Source organism: Cervus canadensis, chromosome X (assembly GCF_019320065.1).
Source record: "Cervus canadensis isolate Bull #8, Minnesota chromosome X, ASM1932006v1, whole genome shotgun sequence".
Classification (NCBI taxonomy): Eukaryota; Metazoa; Chordata; class Mammalia; order Artiodactyla; family Cervidae; genus Cervus; species Cervus canadensis.
The window spans coordinates 144,262,492-144,276,246 of record NC_057419.1 but is presented as its reverse complement, the minus strand read 5'-3'; the positions used below and the strand labels follow the sequence as shown (position 1 = coordinate 144,276,246).

The window sequence follows — 13,755 nt, the reverse complement described above, 5'->3', positions numbered from 1 at the left end:
CAGCGGAGCTGCCCAACCGAGGGATCAAACCTGCCTCTCTATGTCTCCTGCATTGACAGGTGGGTTCTTTACCAGTAGCACTACCTGGGAAGCCCTGCTCAAGCTACAGTGTCTCAGAAATGGAAAAATGAGACTCTGTGGTAGAGTAAAATGGATGCCAAGTGGCCAGAGCCACTCTGACAGCAGTGAGCACTTGAGCTGAGGAGGTCAGTCAGACCCTCTCAGGAAGCTCAACCTGATTTTTTTTCCAGTTTAGGTGACTTTCCTGACATCTTTTCTAAGTTCACAAGCAATAGTAGCCATAAATCAGCTAGAGTGAATGGATGATCTTTTTCCTACATGGCCTGCTAACTCGCTTCAGCTGTGTCCGACTCTTTGCGACCCAATGGACTGTGGCATGCCAGGCTTCTCTTTCCTTGGGATTCTCCAGGCAAGAATACTGGAGCGGGTTGCCGTGCCCTCTTCCAGGGGGATCTTCCAGGCCCAGGGATCGAATTCGTGTCTTTTACATATCCTGCTCCGGCAGGCAAGTTCACTAGCACCACCCAGAAAACCCTTTCTTACATGCGGCATAGTTCAAAGATTTTCCGTCAGAGGTCACAGAAAGTTTAAAGATTCCCACTGTGATTGATCCACAGGGGGTCAAAGGGGGAGCGGCATTCACTGACATGTGACGTGGGGTGACTTAGTGACAGGCCTCCCTGCCTTGAATTTTATCCAGTCAGATATGGGCCTTGCCTGTGATGGCAGGGCAGGCAGGGATTATAAAGCCGGCACCAGCCCTCAGAAGCTGCCCTATACTTCCCACTGAGCTGTGGGGAAGGTGAGTCCGAAATGGATGAGCCATCGTCTAAGCTGTCTGAGGAAGACCTGCACACCTTCAAAGTTGAGCCCTCTGAAACAAAACCAAGGAAGGCAAAGTAGAAGACTGAATGGCCGCCATGACTGCAGCCGCTGCAGCCATCACTGCTGCTGCCGTTCCAGCCACATTGAAAGCTTTGCCAGCTATTTCACCACGGTGCTGAAGCAAGTCCACATGGGCTTGAGTCTCTCACAGGAGGCTGTGAACAACACGAATTCCTTCATGATGGATATTTTCAAGCGCATTGCCAAAGAGGCTGGATGCCTGGCCCGCAACAAGAGCCGCACGATCACCTCCAGAGAGATACAGACCTCTGTGCACTTGCTGCTGTCTGGGGAGATCAGCAAGCACACCATGTCGGAGGCCACCAGATTAGTCATCAAATACGCTACCAGCAGATAGGCCGACCCCGGACAACCAGAACATCGGAAACCAAAGGCTCTTTTCAGAGCCACTCACTTGGCGGGAAAAGACTTGTAGCACTGAACAGTTATATGTACTCTGGGTTCTCGACCTGTGCCCTACTGTCCATGGTTAAAACATTTCTACCCTGAGGAACGCATTATAAACCTCATCAATATGTGTCTGTTGTGTCAATTGTTCCAGGGAAAATCATGAACTTTTCTTAGCCATATTGCATCTCCTCACTTTCCTAAGTGGTCATTTCTATCCATGGTTTCTTTTTCAGCCACTTTAAGGATCTTTATGGTCAAAATTCTTTCCATGAAAATTTCACTGACCTTTCGTACTGTCATTGTCTCACTTGTATATAGGAGTGCCATTCAGAGATTTTTATGTGAGATACAGAAATCAATAAAGTGCAGTAGCAGATATAAATGGCTTGCCAAGTGGCACTAATGGTAAGGAACCTGCCTGCCAATGCAGGTAGATGTACGAGACATAGGTTCCATTCCTGGGTGGGAAAGATCCCCTGGAGGAGGGCATGGCAACCCACTCCAGTATTCTTGCCTGGAGAATCCCATGGATTGAGGAGCTTGGCAGGCTATAGTCCATGGAACTGCAAAGAGTTGGACACGACTGAAGTGACTGAGAATCACATGGACAGAGGAGCCTGGTGGGCTATGGTCCATAGGGTCACAAAGAGTCAGCCATGACTTAGAATGCATTCACACAGCAGATATAAAAACCATACTTACCCATTCATACTCTTTCAACAAACCTCATACATAAAATAGGTTAAAACTTTATGTATTTAAATACATAAAATAGGACCCACTGCAGTGTAAAATTTGAAAATCTAATTTTCTAGAATCAAGCAATATGCCTTCTGAAATTAGTATTCTACCTAATTCAGATTTATCTTGTTTATTTTTTGTCTTTTTGCAGGCTTTGGGGGATTTATGCAAAAATCTTGGTTTAAGTGAAAATTTTCCCAGATAATGAGGTCATCAAATGACAAAAGCTGTAGCCACAGTCCCCATAGCAACAGCCAATGGGACTGGCAGCTCAGTGAGCCAAATGATCAGCCCAAAGTGTGGTGGGGTGACCAGGAGTGAGCCAATAACAGCTTTCCTGTGATTTTTACCCTGGAGATTGATTAGGAAGGAGGTGTGATGGTTTTCCTGTTGATTTTCTGTTCAAGTGCTTGCTTAAATCATGGTAATTTAAGTACAGGCATCCATATCTGGTAGTGGGACATGTCTCTAGCTCCTTGCATCAAAATAAGAGAAGGAGGTTCAGCAATCAGAGAACTCAGATGACTCCTTCCTGTAACTCAAGTAATTTGAGTGTTAATGTTATGATAATATTTATTAAATTTAATATCCATTGTGTTTTTTCTTGGTGCATTGACCTGTTCTTTTGTTTTTCTGTAGGTATGTAGCTGACTTTCAATGTAGTTGGTGATTTTCCAATTCCTTAATTTTTCCATTAATTTCTAGCTTACTACAACATTGCAGAGAAAAAGTACTACATGATTTCAATCCTTTGTAATTTTCTATGATTTTCATTAGAATCAAATATTACATCATATTTTAAATTATAATTTCTTGAACTCTTAAACAAGAATATACTGAGGAGGAAAGGGAAACATAGCGATTATTTTTGTAGCAACTTTAAACAGTATAATACATGAAACTATTGAACACTGCGTTGTATACCTTAAATAATATAATATTGTAACTCAGCTAAACTTCAATAAAATTTTTCAAAATTAAAAGAAAATCTCATTATCCCTGGATTTGGATGTAGAAACCTGTGAAAGGATGTCACTATCAACCAAACAATGAGAGAAAACTAGAGAAATTACAGAATCCCAGCCTCTTCTTGAGGCCAGATTTAGTGCTTCACTAGGTCAGTCAGACATGATAGTGAAGTGAAAGTCACAGAGTCGTGTCTGATTCTTTGCGACCCCATGGACTATATAGTCCATGGAATTCTCCAGGCCAGAATACTGGAGTGGGTAGCCTTTACCTTCTCCAAGGGATCTTCTCAACCCAGGGATCGAACCCTGGTCTCCCACATTGCAGGCAGATTCTTTACCAGCTGAGCCACAAGAGAAGCCCATGATAGAGTTCTATAATGTCTAAATTATTTTCCTAGTAATTTCATTTCCTATTTTATTCCCATTCTCCCATAAGTATAATGTGGAATTCTTCAGAAGTATTTCATATGTGATATGCAATAGACAAAGTGAAGAAACAAACATACCCATCCACTCCCTATATATATGCCAGATAAAGCATACAAGTAATTTTATAAATGGGGATTGATATATAGTACAGAAATGGCCAACATCCCTTGGATCATCGAAAAAGCAAGAGAGTTCCAGAAAAACATCTACTTCTGCTTCATTGACTACGCCAAAGCCTTTGTGTGGATCACAATAAACTGTGAAAAATTCTTCAAGAGACAGGAATACTAGACCACCTGACCTGCCTCCTGAGACATCTGTATGCAGGTCAAGAAGTAGCAGTTAGAACTGGACATGGAACAACAGACTGGTTGCAAATCAGGAAAGGAGTACATCAAGGCTGTATACTGTCACCCTGCTTATTTAACTTATATGCAGAGTACATCATGAGAAACGCTGGGCTGGAGGAAGTACAAGCTGGAATCAAGATTGCTGGGAGAAATATCAATAACCTCAGATATGCAGATGACACCACCCTTATGGCAGAAAGCAAAGAACTAAGAGCCTCTTGATGAAAGTTAAAGAGGAGAGAGAAAAAGTTGGCTTAAAACTCAACATTCAGAAAACTAAGATCATGGCATCCGTTCCCATCACTTCATGGCAAATAGATGGAGAAACAATGGAAACAGTGACAGACTTTATTTTCTGGTGCTCCAAAATCACTGCAGATGGTGACTGCAGCCATGAAATTAAAAAACCCTTGCTCCTTGGAAGGAAAGCTATGATTAACCTAGACAGCATATTAAAAAGCAGGGTGACAACCAACAAAGGTCAAACAAAGGTCAACATAGGTCAAATTAATTACTTTGCCAACAAAGGTCAAAGCTATGGTTTTTCCAGTAGTCATGTATAGATGTGAGGGTTGGACTACAAAACAAAGCAACAAAGAACTGATGCTTTTTAACTGTGGTGTTGGAGAAGACTCTTGAGAGCCCCTTGGACAGCAAGGAGATCCAACCAGTCAATCCTAAGGAAAATCAGTCCAGAATATTCATTGGAAGGACTGATGCTGAAGCTGAAACTCCAATACTTTGACCACATGATGCAAAGAACTGACTCATTTGAAAAGACCCTGATGCTGGGAAAGATTGAAGGCAGGAGGAGAAGGGGATGACAGAGGATGAGATGGTTAGATGGCATCACCGACTCAATGGACATGAGTTTGAGTAAGCTCCAGGAGTTGGTGATACACAGGGAAACTTGGTGTACTGCAGCCCATGGGGTTGCAAAAAGTCAGACAGGACTGAGCAACTGAACCGACCTGAACTGGACAGAAATGACAAAATGATTTTTTCACAAAGATTTAACTTTTCTAGTTCCCTGGTTTCTGAAAATCTTTTCAAAATTCATACATACATTTCTAATCAATATTTTTTCTAGCAGAGTATCTTTAGATCTTTAAAACAAACTTTCATGACTTGCAATTTTACATCCATTAGTGAGTGTCCAGAGAGAGCAGTTCAACCTCCTATCTTCACTGGTATAATCAATGGTCAACTGGCAGCCTGTGAGCCACAGCCATTGAACTGAAAGTATGATTGAGTGACCAGGGCTGAACAGATAATAGCCTTTCTATGAAATTCAGTCTGAAGATTAAGCGAGAAGGAATTGTGATAGTTTGCCTGTTCTTTTATGGTTCCTTACTTCTGTTTAATCATATGGATAAAATATGAACTCAGATCAGGTCATGTCTTCAGCCTCTTGCATCAATTTAGAGAAGGATTATTAGTAATATAAAATCTAAGATATCAGATTTTACCTCAAGACATTTAAAGTTCATGTTAAGGGTCAAATCTTTTCAATTGTTTTTTCTTCATGTCCCTTGAGAATTTTTATTTGAATTTTATTTATGTCACTTTTCTGTAAGTGTATTGATGAATTTTGAAGAAGCTGATTTTCTATTTTCTTTTTAAACTGATTTCTAGTTTTGTACATCTATAGAGAGAGGACATTCTGTGGGATTTCAATCCTTGCCTATATTTTGATTTGCTTTGGATCATGGAAAAAGCAAGAGAATTCCAAAAATACGTCTGCTTCTGCCTCATTGACTATGATAAAGTCTGACTGTGTGGATCACAAGAAAGTGTGGGAAATTCTTAAAGAGATGGGAATACCAGACCACCTTACCTGCCTCCTGAGGAGCCTTATGAAGGTCAAGAAGCAAGAGTTAGAAGCAGATATGGAACAGTGGACTGGCTCCAAATTGAGAAAGGGGTACTTCAAGGCTATACGTTGTCACTCTGCTTATTTAATTTCTATGCAGAGAACATCATGCAAAATGCTGGACTGGATGAAGCACAAGCTGGAATCAAGATTGCCTGGAGAAATATCAACAACTTGAGATACAAAGATGACACCAACCTAATGGCAGAAAGTGAGGAGGAACTAAAGAGCCTCTTGATGAAGGTGAAAGAAGAGAGTGAAAAAGCTGGCTTAAAACTCAACGTTCAGAAAACTAAGATCATGGCATCTGGTCCCATCACTTCATCGCAAATAGATGGGGAAACAATGGAAACAGTAACAGACTATTTTCTTGGGCTCCAAAATCACTGCGGATGGGGACTGCAGCCATGAAATTAAAAGACGCATGCTCCTTGGACGAAAAGCTATAACAAAGGTAGACAGTGTAGTAAAAAGCAGAGACATCACTTTGCCAACAAACATCTGTCTAGTCAAAGCTATGGTTTTTCCAGTAGTCATGTATGGATGTGAGAGTTGGACTATAAAGAAAGCTGAGTGCTGAAAAATCGATGCTTTTGAAATGTGGTGTTGGAGAAGACTCTTGCAGTTCCTTGGACAGCAAGGAGATCAAACCAGTCAGTCCTAAAGGAAATCAACCCTGAATATTCATTGGAAGGATGGATGCTGAAGCTGAAACTCCAATACTTTGGCCACCTGATGCGAAGAGCTGAGTCATTTGAAAAGACCCTGATGCTGGGAAAGATTGAGTGCAGGAGGAGAAGGGAGCAACAAACAATGAGATGGTTGTATGGCATCACTGATTCAGTGGACATGAGTTTGACCAAGCTCTGGGAGATAGTGAAGGACAGGAAAGTCTGGTGTGCTGCAGTTCATGGAATCACAAGAAGTCAGACAAGAATTAGCAACTGAGCAACAACAACATATAGTTAAGACAGAGGGTGTCATGCGTGATTATTTTCTTTATAACATAGAGGGTATCAAGAGAGATTATTTGCTGGCCCTTTCCTTCTTTACTTGCTTTGTTGTATGTTTCTAATCATGGCGATTTTAAAATATCATATTAGTTATCTGAAACTGATGTACAGATGCCAGAGTTCAGTTTATTGGACAGTATGTACTTAATGCCTCACACTTTTGGAGGCTGGAAATCCTAATGAAGATGTCAGCTAGTTTGGTTCCTTCAGAGTGGTGGGAAGGAAGCCTCTGTTCCAGTCCTCTCTTTTAGGCTTGTGGAGGTGGCAGTGGCCCTCTGCCTCCCCATATCTGCTCATGGTTTCCTCCCTATATGAAGGTCTCTGTGTCCATATTTCCCAATTTTATATGGATACAGGTCATTTTGGATTGGGGGTATCATAATGAACCCAGTTGAACTTGATTCCTCCAGCATAAATCCTGTCTCCACATACATGTATTACATGTATCAGTATTACATGTCAGGTACTAGGGTTTAGTACATCAGCACAGATGTATTAGGGAAAGGAATTCAATCCAGAGAAGACAAGAGTTTTGAGTAATAGGTGGGCATAGCCATTGACTTTTCCATTTTATTGAAACCATTTCTTTTTTTCACAGGTAAATGCTGGTATAATGTTTACTAGGTGGTATAGTTACAATTTTTTAATTCTTCAAACACATATAAATGTAGAATATTGAGGGAAAATCTTACTTATACAGATTTCTTTGATGAATTAAGGAATCCAAATCCCTGTGCAATATGGAAAATATTGAATTTTTAATAATAACATGTCATTTATCAAAGGATGCATTGTAAATTACTGTAAAACTTAGTGGATTAAGGCAGCAATTATTTATGATTTCTTATGTATCCTATATATATGATTTCTTAGGGCCAGGTGAATGCTTCTGCTGATGTGTCTGGTAAGTGTCAGGATTATTTTGTAGCTCCCTCTGTTTTTCATGGTCCCTTGTACACTTTATATCACATTGCTTCAAAATTAATAGTGTAAAAGAGTTTTCTCTGCGTTCTAAACTTGGTGCTTGATAATAAGGAATGGTATGTACATACTCATATAATAATAATAATAAAGAGAACATTGGTGAGCACTTAAAGGAAAATAAAGTCACTCCTCTCATGTAATTTCCTCAACTATTTCATCAGTGAGTAATTTTATTCTGTTTTTAAAAGTTTCTGACTTTCCCCTCTCATTGAAGAGAGAAGTTACTATTTCATTTCAGTCCTTATAAATTCGTTCTGGTTTGTTTTAAACACAAATGTTTATTCAGTTATGTTTGGTATTCATTTTATACTTTTAAAACAAGTTGAAATTTTCCCTATCGATTAGGATGTCAAAACCTGAAAAGGAAGTCACTGTCAGCCAACAGACAGCAAAATATGGACAACCTACAGAAACCAACACTGTTCTTCAGTCCCTGGGCAAATAGACAGTGCCACACTGGAGATACAAAACAGAAAGTATTTAAAAAAATTTTTTTCCAGAAACACATAAACTCAAGAGAAAAAATTGGGCAAGAGAGGATACTAGAAAGAGTTTAACCACTCAGTGATGGGTGGCTACAAATGGGGCCTGATCAAGGATGGCTAGTAAGTTATTTCTTTTTTTTTTCTTTTTTGGTCCAATGTAAAATTCTGATGGGTTACAACCCCTTGAAAAATGTCCTGGGGATCATTATATTAAGGATTTTAAATAAAGGAATCCCCTGATACTGATCATTTCTATCCTCATGTACAATAAGAATTTTATGAAAATATTTGATGAAAGGAATTTTATTTTGGTGGAGACCAAGAAAAATTAACACCAAATCACCTGCAAGTAGATATGCCCACTGGAACAAAATTTTCAACAAGAAGAGCTCTTGGTAAAGCCCTGTACATTGTCAAAGACAATGTCAGGGGCCAGTTTGAAAGCAAAGCACTTTCAGTAAGTCATGTATTTTCTATCGTGGTCATTGTATTCGGTGAGAAGTCATTTTAAGAAACCTACAACACTACAATATACTTAATTATGCTTGGACATTATGCATTTGTAAATTTAGAAAGAAAGCAGGAACAATACTAAACAATGCTTAAAAGACACTACAGTTAGGATGTCAAGTGAAGACTGGGAGTCCAAGGATGATTAAAACACAGGAAATCGAAGAAAGTGAGGAACAATGGGGTTTGATGTGGAAGAGAATAAGACCAAATAAGCAAACATAATTACAGACTTCTAAAGGTGATCAAGAGAAAGCGCAGCTCATGAGCAATCATGATCTAACAGTGTGATTTACTGAAATGATAAACTAAGAGAAAGAACTTTACTGATATAAAAACAAATGGAAACCATCAACTCAGACAAGATAGTTTTACTAGGACAAACATACCCTATTCAATGAAGAAGGAAATGGCAACCTATTCCAGTATTCTTGCCTGGTAGATACCATGGACAGAAAAGCCTGATGGGCTACAGCCCATGGGATGCCAAGAGTCGGACACGACAGCGACAAAACAACCACCACCCCATTCAACTTTTTCAACATTACTTGTGTCAGGGAAATCATTTGGAAACAAATCGAGGACCCAAACACAGCACAGAAATAATTAAAGCAAAACGTTCAAGAAACATTTGTTCAAAATGTATCCAAAGCAGAAGAAACTGAAGTCATTATTGTGACTGGTTTAGATTAATCACATTTGATTTTTTTCCCAAGAACACATTCTCTTATTTTTGGAAAAAAACGGAAGCATTCTTGACTTGCAGATAGGCATCATGAGGATGCTGGAAGTGTCCAATCAGAGAAGTTCAAACAATGCTACTAAGAATTGGCTCAGCCAATGAAAAGCCTGCAGATTCTGAGGCACAGCCATTGATTCAAAGTGTGAACACTTGTACTGGGCTGAAGCAAAAGAAGTCTTCCAGACACGTGCAACCTTGGAGATTGAAGTGGGGAAGGGATGTGATTTCTTGCCATTAAAAATTATTAAAATAATCACCCCTGCCCAGATCCTGTTTTCCTTTTCTAGCTATACAAATTTTGAAGTATTCTTTGTTCTCCTCCAAGCAATAGACCTGACAAAAATAGAACCCACTAGGTTGTCTTGGCAGGAAGAAATCACACCCAGCTTTTAATACATGGGTCAAGGAAATGGGCAGGTCCTGGTTCCTGATCCATTGTTTCCCTCATTCTCCTGTCACACTTGGATGAGAGGAGAATGAGTGAGAGGTGGGGGAATAGTAACTTTGAAAAAAATGCTCATTTATGACTTCTCCGTATTGTAAGGAAGTTAAAAATTAGCATCACTGGTGGATATTAGTGGGGCAGGAAAGCACCCCCAGGTCCCTGTTACCAGGTCATGAATCCAGTCCTTAGCATCTGGCATTGTGATAAGACCATTCTTGCTTCTCAGGACCTCTGCTGTTGCATTAGGATTCTTCTGAAATCCTAAGAGTTGTCCATAAACAACTCTCGTGCTTCCAACATCTTCCTACAGAAGGGTAGCAAAGAACAACATCAAATCTTGGGTGTTGAAGTTAGCCATTTGGCTTTTGGAATACATGATACTTCTCCAGGTATTTTACATACGCCATTGGTAAATTGGCTTTAAGGGGGAATCAAGTTCATAAATTCTGTGCTGTTTATAACAGTTGGACCGGCATAGTGGGTTGTATTACTTCTAGGAACTCAATGACTTTTTATAGATGGGATATACCTAGAGTAGTGAATGTCTTTACACAAGGTCAGATAGCTACTGACTAGATTTGACTCCAGAAACCTGTGTGATCTCTGGAACCTCACTCCAATGTCATATCACCCTTTCATTGACAGAGCTTATCTGAGGCACCTAGAAACTATGCTTCTCTGAATTATCCTACTGGACAGAAAATAGTTTAAAATAAAAGGAAATGCAACCTAGATTCCCTTCTCCTACCAGCATCTCCACCTCCTACATGGGATGCCAGACACTGAGGGTTATTTCTGCTTCCCCTCTTTCCACATACTTTCCTGACTACCCCCTATCTGGGATGGAGTCCCCTCTGCTGTGCCCTTCAAACAACCTGGACACAGCTCTGTCACAACATTTAAAATATTATCAATATCTGTCAAAAGTATCTGCTTCCTCTCTCTAGTGACTAACCAGTTTACAGACTGTCAGCTTATGCTTTTGTGATTCCCAGCAGCTAGCAGTGCCTGATGCCATAGGTAGTCAGTAAATGTTTATTGAATAAATGAATGCAAGCCAGCTATAAAGCCTACAATGACATTTCCTAACCTTCATGAGGATAGCATAATTAAAATACTATGGTTGGAGAACTGAAAATGACTTGAAAGTGGTCATACCACTTTTTCTTTTTCTTTTTTCTCTGTACTAATTGGTAACTAAGCAGTTACCAATTTTTATCCTGCTGCCCAGGAGAAGAAAGAAAATAATACTGCAACATAATGTTGCACAGTTCACATGGATGATTTCACACAGATTTGACAGTTTTATTGCCTTTCTGAGAGTTCATCTTTCCCCAGTTCTGGGAAGTTGGGAGCAGGCACATGATAACCCTTCTAAAGAATCTCTAAAAGTCTGGGAGGTTAGTGCTGTTTATGTTACTGACGGACAAAGAATAGAACCATTAGTAGAATGTTGAGTCAACTCCCATGCCTCACCCAGTTCAGGACACAAGTGTGCCAGAATCAGAGCTCAGGTCTCTCCCTGACACCCATGGCAAGTTTCTTGCTCCTTGTATCCTGAGGCTTCTCTAAGCGGGGCTGGGGGAAGGCTATTATGAGGTGAAGGAGGGAATGGGTAGGATGCTCCTGAGGCTGGCCAGTCAAGGCAGGGCAGAGTCTGGGTGTTCCCTGCTCCCCCACTAAGGCTAATGCCTGGCAGTCAAGGCAGGAGGAGAGCTGGAACCTAGAGCTCAACCAGGGATGGGCTCTTTCCTGTGTCTGAGTGAGTGAGGCCTATGGAATATCTCGCAGGCCCAATGAGACAGATTACATACCCCTAAAGCCCTCACCTATAGGAGACATGCCTCTAGGCCCAGTAAGACCTAGCTGAGCACAGTCCTGTAACCCTGATTCCCTCAGGCCAAGGGATGGAAGTGTAGGCATTGTCTTTTGCTGAGGATTACCAGCTTTTTAGTCTGTGAGATCATTATCATGAGTTCTCAGGCCAGTGTAAAGGCATAGAAATTTGGAGTCCACCAAATGAAATGTCAAATCCTCTCTGCTCTCTCCATCACCACATCTGATGCAGGAGTACAGCAGAAGTTATCTCTGCACCTAATCATACACTGCAGGCTTGATAAACTGTCCTCATTTTTACCAAGGACCTAAGAAAGGAAGACTTCCCTGGTGGCTCAGACAGTAAAGTGTCTGGCTGCAATGTGGGAGACCCAGGTTCAATCCCTGGGTTGGGAAGATCTCCTGGAGAAGGAAATGGCAACCCACTCCAGTATTTTTGCCTGGAAAACCCCATGGACAGAGGAGCCTAGAAGACAACAGTCCATGGGGTCACAAAGAGTTGGACTGAGTGACTTCACTTTCACTTTCTACTGAAGGGAAATGCCCTGCCTTGACTGCAAGGGAATGCAAGCCTTTCCAGGCTAATAAACCTCTTCAATGGACGTTTGTTTAACCCCTGTTTGTTTAACACTTTCTCTTGAGAATGGCCAGAGGGTGGGTTCTCCATACCTGATTTTTGGAATTTTGGGACCACCATGGAATTCCCTGGGGTTTAAGTTGACTCATCAATCCAGCTTTCTTTTCTTAACCAATGGCAATGTATCCCCTTCACTAAGCTTGGGGACCCATTGAATCCAAATTCTTTTATTATCTAAAGGTTTTTTGTCAAGCATCCTCCCTCTACAAATCCAAGTAAGGATGCAAGTGTCCCTCTTCTGGGGTCTACTTCTATGTGTCCTCCCACCCACCCATTCAAAACTATTCATTGTTTACTTAATCTCACATAGAAGTCAAACTCAGACGTGATTTCTGGCCTGGCCATTTACTTATGGGGTAAGCTTTGGTGGTACTTAACCAAATGTCTCAGAGCTTCAGTCTTCTTGACAGGGAGGATTTCACTTGCTTGTCCTGAGAAGAAAATATAAGGACAGAGGTTAAATACTAGACAGATGTGCACAACATATGCAGCAGAGTGCCTGCTACATAGAATGTTAAAGTGTTCAATTAAAGAATGTTTTCTATGGTGATTTGTGTGAAGCTGGCTCCTGAAGAGTGAGGAGGGTTAAAATGTGGCCCAAACATCTGTGACATTACAGATGAATGGAGAGCTGAGTGGTTGCCTATAGAAAGCTGCACCTGATCACAACCACGATGAATGTCATGAAGGTTCAGAGAATGGGAAGAGAATCAGCCCGAGAACTCACCATAGGCCTATGCCAGACACTGCACTTGTCATGCTGCATCTACACTCTGATTCAGTCCTAATCACAGCCTCTCTGTAGGGGCATTGTCAATAGTATGCCCATTTCACATGCAATGGTGAAGAAGCTGAAGGATAGGGAAGACACAGTAGGCTGGGGTCATGAAGTCATCTTCACAAGGAGGTAGGATTTGAGCCAAGACTGGGAAGGTGAATAAGGTTAGGTAGGGAGAGGGCAAGGGACCAAGTTTCATGGAAGTGAGGAGGAACAGATGGCCCACAGAGCCCTGAGTTGGCAATGCCCAAAGCCACCAAGGTAACACTGCACTTTCCATCTGCTCCCTAGCATCTTCCCATCACACCTCAGGCCTGCCTTATCTCTGCAACTTCACTAGTGTGAGGCTCTGGAGTGAAAAAGCATTCACCCTTATCTCACTGTCAGACCTAAGCAAACAGATGGGGCCAAAGCAGCCAGGAAAGCATTTCCCATCACACCTCAGGCCTGCCTTATCTCTGCAACTTCACTAGTGCAAGGCTCTGGAGTCATCCACCCTTATCTCACTGTCAGCCCTAAGCAAACAGCCCAAAGCAGCCAGGAAAGCATGTCCATCCATCTGTCTGGCACCAAGTCTCACCCCTTACCCCTCTGATTGCCTGAGAGCATGAACTTCAGGACTGAGAATAAGGATAACCTCCATACAC

The 13,755-nt window shown here is 41.3% G+C and overlaps 1 protein-coding gene across 1 annotated transcript; it reads left to right on the top strand.

Annotated features, from left to right (window-relative positions):
• Nucleotides 1-838: 838 nt before the first annotated feature.
• Nucleotides 839-1,264, top strand: LOC122435783 (late histone H2B.L4-like). Its single transcript, XM_043459866.1, has one exon. The coding sequence runs from the start codon at nucleotides 839-841 to the stop codon at nucleotides 1,262-1,264; it is 426 nt and encodes a 141-aa protein (XP_043315801.1).
• The last annotated feature ends 12,491 nt before the right edge of the window (nucleotides 1,265-13,755 follow it).